This window comes from Lissotriton vulgaris, chromosome 3_1 (genome assembly GCF_964263255.1).
Source record: "Lissotriton vulgaris chromosome 3_1, aLisVul1.2, whole genome shotgun sequence".
Lineage (NCBI taxonomy): Eukaryota > Metazoa > Chordata > Amphibia > Caudata > Salamandridae > Lissotriton > Lissotriton vulgaris.
Window position 1 is genome coordinate 1,028,011,031 of NC_141689.1, and position 14,590 is coordinate 1,028,025,620.

General features: G+C 45.8%; 1 protein-coding gene across 1 annotated transcript in view; it reads left to right on the forward strand.

Annotated features, from left to right (window-relative positions):
* Positions 1 to 14,590, forward strand: part of BRD10 (bromodomain containing 10) — a 481,106-nt gene that overhangs the window by 223,088 nt on the left and 243,428 nt on the right. The window contains exon 3 of the mRNA XM_086961417.1: positions 12,331 to 13,748. Coding sequence (XP_086817543.1) covers positions 12,331 to 13,748 — 1,418 coding nt within the window. The remainder of the gene's footprint in view (positions 1 to 12,330; positions 13,749 to 14,590) is intronic.

The window sequence follows — 14,590 nt, forward strand, 5'->3', positions numbered from 1 at the left end:
TTTCCGCGCAAGTCAGCGCAGATCCGGAGATATTACCTTCAGTCTTATTTTGACTGACTTTTTCCTCTACTTTTGCCTAATCTTTTTTAGAAACGTTGTCTCCTGGTGTGACAGGTATGTCTCCCCAAAACCCTGTGGTGCCTGGCTAAATTTAATCTCCAGACTAACCACAATATGGAAATGAAGCACACAAAATCGCTAGGTTTCCTTCGAGGCCGTAACTTTATCCTCCCGTTCCATGTGGAATACTACCTCAACAAGACCACCCGCAAGTGAAACCTTTACTTGAATCTAAGCCTCTCATACTTCAGAGATTTCGAACAAGTGACTCAACCAATTGTAATTTCAGGAGTAGATTATGACATTTCCCCCCTATCTGAAATACCTAAGAATGATCTGGCCCTTCTCAAGATAGTCCTTCATATAGTGAGTGACTCGACTTGTCACAAGTGCAAAGAAATTAGATCAAATACCCTACTTCTTCTCATACTGAATATGTTCAAGATTAAAGCTAATAGTCTGTTCAAACTAGCCAGCATCACTTACAAATATATCTTAGTAGACTCTTCAAACTACCTGGTCCAAAAACTGACTAGCTCGTGTGTCAGCACTATCTAGTATAGATACCCTCCTCGTAGAATCCTATCAACCACGAACGAAAATAACTTTGAAACATTCCTTTTTGGGAGGTACACCCAGTGTTGAGACTGCTATCCCTCCATCCCTCCACCAAAACTAGTCTCATCCTTCATTTTCTGCTGGAAATTTTTGGATCTACTTGTCAGTTGTTTTTTGCCAAAGTATAGTTCCCTCTCAGACTAGACAAATCCTAGCTGAGGTGATCCTCTCACTAATGTTTTTTAATTTTTTTTAATTTATTTGTGCTTTTTCAAATACAATACAGAACATTGCAAATTGTCAAAGGCATGGCATCAGTACAGTTGACATATCAATTAGTGTCACAGTAGTGAAAGTGCATCGTCGCAGAACATGAGATCCAATATAACCAGAGTTACAGACATGGCAAAACAGGCATTGATTTGTAGGGCGAGGGTGAACAGGGTAGCATTATAAATACAATAGGGACATTATACAACAGTAATTGACAGCAGCTACATTGTGAGCGGCCCCCAAATGTCATGAGGCTTGGATGCAGATGGCAACTCCTCCCCATAGCATGTGAGCTGGTCCCGGCAGTACGTCAAGTCCTGTAGCCACAGTTTAGTTATAGGTGCTAGTCGACTCTCCCAACAGACAGAGATCCTGCATTTGTCTATGAGCAATGCTATAGATGCAAATTTTGCGTGAGACGCCTTCACCTTTGCCCCAGTTCCCAGTAGACACAGTTTTGGATGACATTCAAGGGTTTCTTCAATCATCCGGCTAATCATTCCAACAACTGAGCTCCAATAAGCAAGTATTTTAGGACATTCCCAAGCCAGGTGATAAAATCCAGCTCCAGGTGCAACACAGCGTTTACAAGCATCGGATTGTCGGAACCCAAATTTAAACAACTGTTCCGGTGTATCATACAACTGATGCAAACATTTAAAATTCACCAGACGGAGGTTACCATTGGCCGTCACCTGGCCCGTCAGGCGGCAGCTATAGAACCACTCATCCTCCGAGAGCGGCTCTGGTAGCACCGCATTCCAGTTATCTAGTGCAGTTGCCCCCATAGACGTCACGTCAGTTTGGGAAGCCCTATAGAGTTTTGTAATTAGTTTGGTTCTGGATGTAGCAGTGTATAGGATTTGCAGCACCTCAAGAGTCAGTGGCTCAGAAAGGAAATGTGGATGAAGTGCACGCATGGCAGAGCGCAAGCTAGTGTACACAAAGATCTGCATGGCGGAGGCCTCACCCCGAAGGTCCAGGTCTGCCAGGGGTATGAACTGACCCCCAGGGAAGACATCTGCCATGATGGAGAGACCCATCTCTGCAAGTGTCCTCAATGTACTCGCCTCCTGGGTGACCTAGATATCGCAATGGTGGAGCAGCAGCATGTTTGGAGCATACAGCGGTAGTTTGCGCGCTCGGTGACCTAGCTCTCGCCAAGCATTAGATGTAGTTTGAATCGTATATAACTCCCCTTTCTCGTGCACCGTTTGCGAGTTTACTATCATGGCCTTAAGGGGTGTAGGAAGCACTGCACCCACATCCACCGCCACGTGTGGGATGTATGCTGGGTCATGCCGCCAGTAAACGGCGTACTGTGCTTGCACACAGAGATAGTAAAGGTGGAGGTCCGGTGCAGCAAACCCGCCCTGCTCATAAGGTAATGTAAGTGTTTCCCACTTAAGCCGAGATTTCTTACCACCCCACGCCAGTGTGACCAGGAGTGAGCGAAGAGTGTCAAAAAAGTGCCTCGTAAGACATACCGGGATATTTAAAAAGAGATATAAAAATCGTGGGAGTACTACCATTTTCATTAAGGCTATGCAGTCAGCAATTGATAAGGGGAATTTAATCAAACGATCAACTTGCTCCTCCAATCGTGTGACAGCTGTGCCAAAGTTAGCTTGTATGACTGTCTGCTGATCCCTATGCAGCCAGATACCTAGGTATTTGATAGTATCTGAACACCATGTTAATGGGTATTCCATGTCAAATGGGCGAGTACTATCGGTGAGAGTCAGTATAGTGGATTTGGACCAGTTGATTCCTAGGTCTGAGAACCATTCAAACCGAATGTACTCTCGGATAAGTTGCGGCAGAAACTGCGCCGGCTCTCGAATATACAGCACCATCTCATCTGCATACATGGAAACTGCAAGGTGACGCTGAAAAAAAACGCAAGGCCGATGCAGCATGCCGCTGCCTCAGTATACAAGCTAATGGCTCCAAAACCAGTGCAATTAGCAGTGGTGATAACAGGCAGCCCTGCCGAGTGCCACGGTGGATGGAAAACTTTTGCGAGAGTTGGCAGTTAATTGTAACTCTAGCCTCTAGCCTAGTGTACAACAATCTAATCCAGTTTGTAAATACAAACGGAACACCCATACGGTGGAGGACTGCAATCGTATATGACCAAGAGATCGAGTCGAAGGCTTTAGTAGCGTCGAGCAACACTGCTACCGCCGGGAGCGTGGGCTTCAAAACATGCATTACTGCAAAAATGGTGCAGACGTGGAGCGAGTGGGAATAAATCCAGACTGATGCGGGAGTACCATAACCCGAAGGAGGAGCTGAATCCTTGTGGCCAAAGCGTTCGCCAGAATTTTAATGTCCGTATTTATGATAGACAGCGGGCGATATGAGTCGCATTTATCAGGCGGTTTATCAGGTTTCAAAAGGGCGACCATTAGCGCCTCCCTCAGGGTAGGCGGTAGACACTGGGCATCATATGCCTCCTCATAGAGTTGAAGGAGATACAGCGCTAATTGTTCAACATACTCTTTATAAAATTTGTCTGGCAGCCCATCAGTACCTGCAGCTTTCCCGTTAGGCAGAGCGGAAATAGTGTCCCGTACCTCCCCCAGCGTGAGTCGGTGCATTAGAAATTCTTGTTGCCCCCGCGAGAGCCACGCCAAGGCGATATCATCAAGATATATTGTTCCAAATCAGCAGTGCTGGCCGTGGGCCGGTGGGCGTACATCTTAGTGTAATAATCCGAGAACGCCTGTAGAATATTATCAGTGTCGTAATATGTCATAATTAACCCTGATTGCCGGAACCACCTGCACCAGAGTGTGTGGGTCTAGAATACGGGCAGTAAGTGTCCTCCCCGGCCAGCCACTCTCCCCATAGTATCTTGCCCTATTCTGTCGGGAGAGATGCTTAACCTCCTGCTCAGCTGTTTCATTATATGCTAGAATTTTTTCCTTTATTTGCGCCAATGTAGTTGGGTCAGGCCGGACGCTATATTGGCGTTCCAGGTCGCCTAGCTCCTGCTCTAGCGTCGCCATGGTGCGCCGGAGAGATTTCAGGACCCCAGCCTGGAGGCCAATACATTTCCCACGAATGGTCACCTTAAAGGCTTCCCACAGTGTTTCCATAGTTTGGACTGAACCTGTATTAAATGAGAAGTAATCTGTTATAGCCTCACGGATACCCTCAGTAAACACTAGGTCCAGTAGGGAAGAGGACTGTAAGCGCCACTGGAAAGGAGGTGGGTTATGGGAGGGAAGAGTCAAGTCCAATGTTACTGGAGAGTGATCGGACAAAGTCCTAGGTAGGTGCCTTATCTGCGTAACCCAATTACAAACATTAGGCCTTCCCAGCCAATAATCAATGCGAGACCAAGACTGCCTCACATTAGAATGACATGTGCCCTCCATGGTTTGTGGGTGTCGCTGTCCCCAGATATCAGCAAGATCCAGCGATTTCCTTCCCTCAAGTACAGCACAGGTGATCCTTTGGGGCGGGTAATCCACAGACATTCTCCTGTCCATCATGGGATGGAGTACCACATTAAAATCACCGCCACAAAAAAGGGTCTCGGGGGAGATATGATGGAGTTTACTCCACAGAGTATCAAAAAAGGCGGGATCGTCCGTGTTTGGACCATATATATTTACAATAGTCAAATGTGTATTACATAACTTACCCTGAACAATTATGTACCTGCCCTCAGTGTCTGCATCAATATGGAAGGGAGCAAAAGGAACATTTTTATTCACCAAAATCATAACCCCCTGAGCGTTCGACGAGTAAGATGCAGCTAGCTTCACCCCGGCCCATCTTGTGGCAACATGCAAGACTGACTGCTGTGTGAGATGTGTCTTCTGCAGCAGGGCGACCTGCACATGATGCCTGTCCAGATAGGCCAGCACTTGCCGCACCGTCTTGGCGTTATTAAGCCCCCTGACATTCCAACTCACCCAGTGAGAGTAGATCGGTTTATATCCACCATGACCAGAAAATCCGAGACATAGAAACTGCTACACAACTGAATCTACAGGTAATGGACATCTCAGTACTCAAAAATGGATCCTGCACAGTGCCAATAGACTGAACCAGAGTTCCCCAACCACCCCACCCTCCCACAGCGGCCATTGAACCTTGCCGCAAACATGCCCCTGTATACACAAAACTGAAACAGAACTGTTGAATCATCACAATGCATAGCACAATAGGATCAAAGAAATACAGTACATCAATAAGGGCGCTTTTGTGGGAACAACATAGAACCGAAACTGTGCGGGGAATTCCCATGTCGTGGGTCGTTAGGGGCCCGCATGAGGGATGGGTCAAGCTAGGAGGAAATTGGCTAACCAACTCATGGCCATACAACAAGTATGAAGTATTACCATTAACTACCTGACATGAACAATGGGTATGAAGTACAATTCTGAACAGGAGGCTGTGCCAACATACTTAAACTGCACCCACATAGCATGGCACCTACAGCGCTGAAATGTCAGATGGTACAGTTCTAACATTAATCCTATATCAACCAGCTAGAGAGCAAACTATAAATAAAAGGCCAGTCAAGAAAATAAGTAAATATATCATTTACGATTAAAGGTATGCTAGTCTCACGTGCTTATCCCTCCCTCCGAGTCAGAATGTCCACTCTTGTCGCGTAGCGTCTCCTGCCGCTCCAGCCGTTGAGTGTATTGCAGCGCCTCCTTCGGCGTCGTGAAGATACGTGTCTGCCCATCATGTTGTATGCACAGACGGGTCGGATAGAGCATAGCATAGGGGATTTGAAGAGACTGTAGTTTCTTCTTCAGAGTGAAAGACTCGACCAGCCTGCTGGACGGCAACGGTGAAATCGGGGAACAATTCTATTTTCATCCCTTGATAGTCGAGCCTCCCCTTCTCCCTAGCCAGACGGAGGGCCACATCCCTGTCCCTATAATTGAGGAGTCTGGCAATTATTGGGCGCGGCGGGGCTCCTGGAACGGGCTTTGGAGCCAGGGATCGATGAGCCCTTTCGACAATAAACACTTTGGAAAAGTGTTCAGCTCCGAGCAATGTCGTGAGCAGTGTTTCAATATACGCCTTCATGGGCCCAGTATTTGTAGTTTCAGCGATCCCAGTAATACGGAGGTTATTCCTGCGGGAACGAGCTTCTATGTCCTCATTCTTGGCCATGATAACTTCTAAAATTTTCTCCATGGTAGCACACGAAGTCCCCACCACCTCCATCCGATCCTCCGTGGCTGAAATGCGTGCCTCCGCCTCTGCAATTTTTGTGCCGTGCTTCTCCAGTTTCGATGCCATGTTGTCCATGCGGAAGTTGAGACCATCAATCTAGGCATCAATAGTTTGTAGACTTTGGTGCACACTGAGCATCATGCGCTCCAGCTTGCCGGTTGGAGCGTGCTCCGGGTCCTGTTCAGAGACAGAGGCCGCGGGAGTGGAGGCCTTAGTATGCTTTTTAGCCTCAGACTGAAGCTTACTCTGCTGCTTGCAAAGCAGTGGCCCCTTCTTGTTTGTATTTGAAGCACCATGCATGCTTTCACTTTCATAATGTCTGCCGCTTATTTTAGCTGCAGCCCCACTCAGCACTCGTGAGACGCCAGCTTCAGCAATGACGACTTGTTTGTATTTCACTTAACAATAGCTGCCTCCCCACACAGCGCTCGCGGTGGCAGATATTCTTAATGTGCGCTGGCTTCTGCAGTGGCTACCACCCCACACAGCACTCGCAGGTTTCTGCAATGACGACCATCTGTTTTTATTTGCAGCTTGCCATGTGTGCCATCACTTTAACAATAGCTGTCGCCCCCGAACAGCATTCACATCGTGCAGTGAAAGCGCACATGGCGCACTGCAAATACAAAGAAGCATTCGCCATAGGAGAGCGCAAAACAGAACACCGGCTTCGGCAATGGCGACCTCTTGTTTCTTGGTATCCTGCGAGTATTATTGTCTACCTGTGTTCAGCAAACACTGGGCTGCTTTATCCTTTACAAACTGGGGTGAAAGCAAACAATGTGAACCAGCTTATTTATGTGCCCTGAAGAACACGACCTGACACAGCAACTACTGTTCATCAAATCACAGGCAAAAGCCTTTTCAGTAGTATTTAGCTGAGATTCAACTTTCGATTGGTTTCCCACTAGTACGACAACTGGGCTGTACTGATGCAAGCGGACCACGGGGGAACAGCCAGATGGAAGCTCTATAAAACATTGTGTATATTTACTTATCTCACACTACGCTACATAGACACTGTGCTCCTGACAACTCATTATTATTAGGCCAGCTGTAATTGTGCAGACGCACAGCACCTTCTTGAGAGACAGCAATCGCTCAAGTGGTCATCACTTCGAAGTGGTAAAGGAAGGGGGTGGCGGGGTCAGAATCGCCATGTGGGGTTTGTGGACATACCACAAAAAACATATTCTGGGGAAAAACACACTGGATGACCACAGCAGCCCAGTCCAGAGTGTTTGCGCCTTTAACCCCTTAAGTGCTGCTGACGGCCAATGGTCGTCAGCAGCGCTACCTCCCCAGTGCTGCGCACGACCATTGAACGTCCATTCAGCACTAGTTCTAATGGACAGCGCAGCACTGGGGAGAAATGTTTACACGCAGCTAAGGTGTTAAACTAGAACGACGGCGCTTTGTTTTCCAAAATTGCATGTTTTTCAACACTTCAGATCCCCTTCCTTTCTCTGCCTTAATTCCTCTTTTGGAGTTTACTCCCTCTTGTGTTGAGCTTGGTTAATTGTGATTTTCTTTTTACTTGCTTGGTGCGAGCACGGGGGTGGTGCCTGCTAAACAGAAAGAGGAAGTTGACTCTTGTCGAATGAGTGTCTTTCCTTCTTCACGCCTGATTTTCATGGGGTATTCTCCACCAGGCAGCAACCAGCAGCACCCCAAAGAGCATCCTTATAAAAGGAATGGCCGTGGCCTGGACCCCGAAAGCCCTTTGGGCCACAACTTGTAGAGACATCAAGGCAAGCTTAACCCGTGGCAAGATAAAAGTGCAACTTAACAAGCAACAAGAACAAATTCGCAGCTAGCTGAGAACTTAAAGGGCGAAGAGACAGTAAGAACTTCCGAAAGTGCTTTGAGGCGCCAAGCTATTGCCTTGTTATGAAAAAAGCAAATGTAAAAAACATAATTTTTAACGCCAACAGATCTAACTTTAACAAATGCTTGTTTTCTTTCTTACCCAGTCAACTCAGATCTGGAGAGAGCTATCCGCAGGCAATTTAAGACTGACTTTTTTGACGTTTTGTTGAAGATATTTTTCAAGACTTGTATCCTGGTGTGTTAGGGATGTCCCCCAAGAAATCAGCGGGCTTCAACCCCTATGGTGCCTGTCACAGGCAGATGTCTTTCACAAAACCACACCTGAATTATCTTTGGTACTCCAAGACCTGCGAGGACTGCCACACCATATAGCCGAAGTCATTGATGGAGCACTCCTTGAAGCTCCTTGCTGTCCGATGACCCTGGGGTGATAAAGATCCCAATCGTGTGGAAGGTCCCAGGACTTCTTGCAAAGCCGATCCCGATGTCCGTCATTAAGATCAAAGTAGTCTTCCGGTAGGTCCCACAAACGGAAGAAGTGGAAGCGTTCTTCGACTTCACTGCGCAAGTCTTCTGATGAAGTGCTGAAGCGCCGACACAAGTTTGAACCTTGCACCCACGTACCTTCCGTGGAGCTTGTGCTGGGTCCTTACTGCACCTCCCCGAGTTTCCCAGAGTCGGTACGACTCCTGTCCAACTCGGAGAGGCCATGTACCTTAGATTTGGGTGGTCTGACGATTTGGGTGGTCTGACGATTTGGGTGGTCCGACCCCTCTGGAGCCCCTTCAGCCTCCAAGGGTTCAGCGCGCGCTCCTACTGGATTCACAACAACGGGTTCGCCCTCTGCGTCAGTTGGGCCCCATGGAGTCGGATCTGGAGCGGTTCGTCCTATGAGACCTCAAGTTTTCATGGAGTCTGCGCCAGTGTTGTTGTTCCCGGCGCTGATGACCTTCATCGTCGTTCCAGACTGATACATAACTGAATAGGTGTCATCTGACACCCACTGGGCCATGCCCTCTGAGTTGAACCCAGTGCCTTTTTCCTATAACAAGCCTGGAAAGGGAGACGAGTGGGAGGAGTCTTGGTACCCTTATGAATATAACCCACTTGAGGACGACTGGTATGAGGAACTGGCAAATGCCAGTGATTTGAACACCTCATCAGACACACTGGATTGGCCTCTCCTACCGTGACTACCGAGGAAGGGTTTTCTTTTGCTATCGATGTGCGAAGGGCTGCTGAGGTCCTTGATCTGCTGCTACCCTCGGGGGGCAGTTAAGACAAACGTCTCGACAGAGGTACTTCAGCCGGTACTAAACCCCTCTGAACCTCTCCTCCCATCTAGTGAGGCACTCACGGATTTCCCTCTTGGGGCCTGGTCCAAGCCATACTCTTGCAGACGAGCAGCAAAGTACATCATTCACTGCTAATTGGATACGATCGATTTGCTGGGCAAAGCTATTGCATTGTCAGTGGCCCTAAGGCACTACACCTGGCTGAGAACCACAGGCTTCTCGGGGGATGTCCAAGCTTCCGTAAATGGACTGTCAAAAAGACAGACTCCGTGCTGGTGAGTCGGGCTACAGCTAGGTCCTTTGGCCACTTCATGGCCCCTCGTCATCCCCAATTTGCCTTTTGCCCTCTCCGCGGCTACGGTACCGTTTACCAACCGCGTCCTTTCCTGCTCAGCCTAGCCAACAGGCTTCCCAGCCTTTTCGTGGCAATCAATGCTGTTGCCTCAGACAACTTGGGCCCACATGATAGAGGTCAAACCCCCCTGTCAGCATGCTGGGGTGGTGCCCATATAACATGCACGTCAAACAAAACCACCTCGTAGCACATGGAAGTCCAGCTCCGAAAATTTCTAGCTCCAGTCTGACGCCTGGAGACAATTCTAAGCTAAGGTATCTGAAGCTAGATAGATTCTATACCAGATAAGGGGTTACCAGAGTTGAGTAACTTCTTCTGTAAGCGTGGTTGTGCCTTTCCATATTAGGCACATTCTGCTTTTGTTTCTTCAGTAATGCAACCAACCACTGGAAAGCCAAGAATGTTGTTTTTCCAATTCTTTTTATTTTCCCCTCAACTTTGTATACATCTTCACTTTTCTTCTTCAGATTTCTCAGACAACCAGCACTTGTGGTCCAGTGGACCGCTGTGATTTACACTGATATTATGACAGCCCTTTATCATATGAAGGTCAAACAATTCCCTATTCTTAGCTGAATGGCACTGGAGCTGTGGGAATCAGCCACTTTACTTGGGCGGGCTGATTGAGTTGCTGCATGGAATTTGAACTAGATGATTCTCAACCACAGTATGCCCGTCTTCAAATTTCCCTTTTATTATTGTGTTGCTAGAAACTGTAAATTGTGGTGTCTCTATTGTAAGACTTGTTTATTTGTTTGCTCAGGATCAGCCTCTGTAAGGAACCATGTGAAGTTTAAGGCCAGTAGCAGTTGCCTTTTAATGCTCAATACACTAGCATGGCCTTGTTGGTGTCTTTTTTGCAGCTTCCCGCACTGTCTGCTTTGTGTTCAAACAATATCTCTGTTAGCTTTATCAGTCTACTTCAGTGCCTTCTTCTCAATTAAACATGACCGTAGCACCTCTGGGCGTATCCTCCGAGAAACATAGAAATCCTTTAGACTGTAAGTCGTTCCAGTATAAGGCAAATTGTTTTGCTTTGGTCACTGAGTTCTTGTAAATATGATTCACCCTTATCTGTATTTGGATATCGTGTCATAAATATCTTTGAATCGATTGTCCAGGTATGTATTTGTGTATTTAGCAGCCACTGGAACCTACAAGAATTAGTTGAGGTGAAAACGTTTCCATCTGTATCTTGTTCCAAGGCGAAGCATCTGGCCTTTAGACTGGTCCTCAAGCACCATTGGCACACATCCTTTAAGCCATTCGTCTAGAGGTATTCCTTCTGACTCTAGCCTAGCTAGATAGGGGTCCTGAGAGTACATCCGTTTTTTTTTGTTATCACAAAGGCCTTATCGAATCTCCACTTGAATAAAGTAATATAACCCCAGTTACATAGAACACCATTGCCCCCCATTCCCCTCCCCTACCTCCAAATGCTTCCTATGCGAAGGAAACCTTTAATTTTTTTAATGCTGAATGCTGTTTGTAGGGTGTGTTGTGTGTTTTTTTTCCAAAACTGAACAAGGTGTTCAGTAAATTGAGGTGGTGTGATAAGCAAAAGAACGATGGATTTAACCCAGCTGTCTTGACTGAGGGTGAATGTTTGATTTATTCAGCATTCCGTCCGTAATGTGTTTGCATAGCAGTTTTCGCCCTAAGTAGGATCGGTATGCCCAGACGTGGCTCCCTTGCTCACTGTGCCGCTAAATTAAAGCTTTCCTAGCTGATTAAGGGTGATAATCTGAAACCGGTCCCAGGGTGCTTGTTTCCAGTCTAGGGAGGTCTTGGCTTGGCAGTTTGGACTGTTCCTAAGAGAAGCAGGGTCAAGACTGATTTGCATATGGGTGGGTCCAAACTGGGATGGCCTGGTGAGCAAAAGAACAATGGGTTAACTCAGATCTCTTGATTGAGGAGAAATGTTTGATTTATTCAGCAATCCATCCATAATTTGTATGCGTAGCACAATTCAGTGGAACAGAGCCAAGTTTCCCAGCATATGCCTCTGTGGTCAATTTTTACTTGCTGTGACCAAATCTTAGAAAGAGTGCTAACAAAGCCAACAATGCAATATGGATAGTCTCCTGTAATGTTAAGGAATGCCCGGGTTTCACTGGAAAGAATTGAACAGGGCTAATGTGGCATCATTCTGTTTCCTCAATCAGGTGTTTGTCAACATCTTGAGCACTGCAGCTGAATGTCTTTTCAAAAAGTGATGCGCAATGTTTCCATACCTCAGGCGTGTTGTTGCTTAGTTTTGGTTTCCCAACATTTTACTTTCTCCTTAATCCTTTCCACTTGTTAGGTTAAAAGACAGCCAGAATTTGGAATATAATATGGTTGCCTTCATTGTGACTCAGCTACTCCTAGTCTTTGGCTCACTGCTAGTCCGAACACACGCCAATCCCTTTACATTAGTCATGTCTCCTTTCCATCTAACTACAAAACGAGGACTTGTAAAATGTGGGTGTCTGCCAGGCACCTACTATTTACTGTGCTTGTTACTGCTTTGAATGTAACATTAAGAGTTAATTTCCAGACCACTACCAAGTGTTAGAATGTAGTCGTGGTGAAGAAGAGTGACTTTATAGGTATCATTTTGTTTCTCTTTTGTAACCATTGCATCATTTAGCAATTTGCCATTTTGATTCAGGTGTCACATTTAGGATGCTTTTTTTAATGTAGAAATGTCATTTATCTCCATGGTGGAGTGCAATTTTTGCTGATATGTTTTTTTAATTTCCATAGGGTTCGTGAGCAGGGAAAGAAAGAGGCAGAAGAAGCGAGCTACAAGGAAATAGAAGAATGGGAGAAAAATCTCCTTGCACAAGCAGCACCCACTTTGATGGAGAATTTGTGGGAAATTCCAGCTATCGGTCATTTTCTTTGCTTGGCACAACAAATTTTAAATTTGCCCGAAATAGTTTTCTATGAGCTGGAACGGTGTCTACTGATGCCACATAACAATGTTTTTCTTTCTAAGGTTATGACTTCTCTGTTAAGCCCTCCTCATCGCAGACCTTCCTTGCATCGAAGGCCTCCTTTGCCTTACAGATCATGGGAAGCAGCACTCCGGCAGAAAGTGAAGCATTGGTATTCTGTAGTTGGACAGGCAGAGAACCCTGACAATTGTGCAGAGAAGTTGGGCCTATGCTGTCAATTTTTTAGAGTTCTTGGTGATGTTAGTCCTCTTGAGGAAAAGCCGTTTCATGAACTGTCATTTCATCAGAAGGTTTGGCTGCTTAAGGGACTTTGTGACTTTGTATATGACACACAGATTGAGGTTCAAGATGCTGTACTTGGGCAGCCTATCCATGAATGCAGGGAGGTTATCCTTGGTTATGATTCACAAGAGAACTCTTACATTCATTTCCCACAGTTCTGTGGGGCAGATTTTAGGATATACAAACAAATACCATTCCACGCGCCTGAATTTCCCATCCCAAGAATTAAAATACGAAAACAACCTCGTATTAAACTAGAGAGAGTAAGATGTGAGTCTTTTGGGAATAGCAGTTGTGATGTCCGATCGGAGACACCTGATAAGCTCTTGCCAAATGCAGATACGGAAGTAGACTATGAATTGCCTGTTCTTAATGACTGTATTGCAGACATTCGCACGGACTGCTGCACCGGCTGCACTGAACAGGGCATTCAGCTGAACTGTGAAATGATGATTCATAGGTTATGTGACCGAAAGGAGGATGACTGCTGTAAAGAAAATATGGCGAAACCAGTTGGTGCGTGTACAGTTCCTGGATATAGTGATATGCTCAGCCCAGGGGAAATCCGAGTTGTAGAAAATGGTGAAAAATACATAGAGCGACCTCTGTGTAAAACTGTTCAAAGTCCACTAAAAGAGAACGCTCTCAAGACATGTCAGGTCCATGTGAATGGGAGTCACTGTGACAAAATAGATACCAACTGCCATCGGGTGGCAAATGACCTCTATCGTGAGTGTTCCCTACTGGACTGCAACGAGGTAAATCTCTCCAAAGTTCATGGTAAAAAGAAGAAAAAGAAAAAAAAGAAACACATTTTGAATGAGAACCTACATGGAAAGTATGCTAGTCTTCACTCCCAGTCATTTAAGTCCTATAAGTCTGAGATTCATAACAAATTTTTCCTCATCAAGAAAAAAACAAAGCACAAGAAGCACAAATCGGGTAAGCATATGTGTTGTATTGTTAGTCCTGTGAATTGCTTGTAGCTGACTGGAAGCAGTCTGAGAGAGACAGCCGTTATATATGTATATTAGCTTTAAGATAACCTCTGACAGAGCTTTATCACCTTACTTTTTTGTGTGCTGAGCTGCGTGAGAAACGGCTTCCACTGGTTTGTAAATGTGGATGTTTATTTGTAATTGTGCAAAGCATTTAGTGGGTCTGGTCATTGCTGTAGTGTTAATAGCTGCATAGGAGTAAAAATGTTGTAACCTCAGCCTGCACTTTATAAAGAAAAACCTGTAAACTGTTTTTCCTCTGCCAGGTTAAAGGATTCTATCTCTAGCTCTCTTACATTACAAGAATAATATGGACAGGTCCTAACACATACAAGTGTTAGGACCTGTCCATATTATTCTTTTGTGTAATTTGTGCTTGCGAATATCATTTGTAGGTGCAGAGTAACATGACAGAAGGAGAAAAACAGTGTACCTTTAAACCTGATACAACGAACAGCTCCTTTTGATTTGTATCAGACTACGTTTACTGTGCTTTTGAGTGATTGTGGATATTCAGTCAATAGTGCAGGGCTTTGGACTACAAGCCTTCATTCTTTAAAATAAGAGACTTTAGGCAGGTTGGAGGGCGTGGGGAAGGTCAGCAAGTTTCATTTGGGTGACGGTGCGATGAGCTGACTGGTTTGCAAGTCTTGTGATGTGTAATGAGGTTAGTTTGATTTCTGGGCTTGATTTCGGACCATCCGAAGGCTCCATGCTGTGTTGCTAACTGGAAGAATATTCAGAGCTGTCAGTCTAACCAGATGGAGTGAGGCTGACATTTTCTTC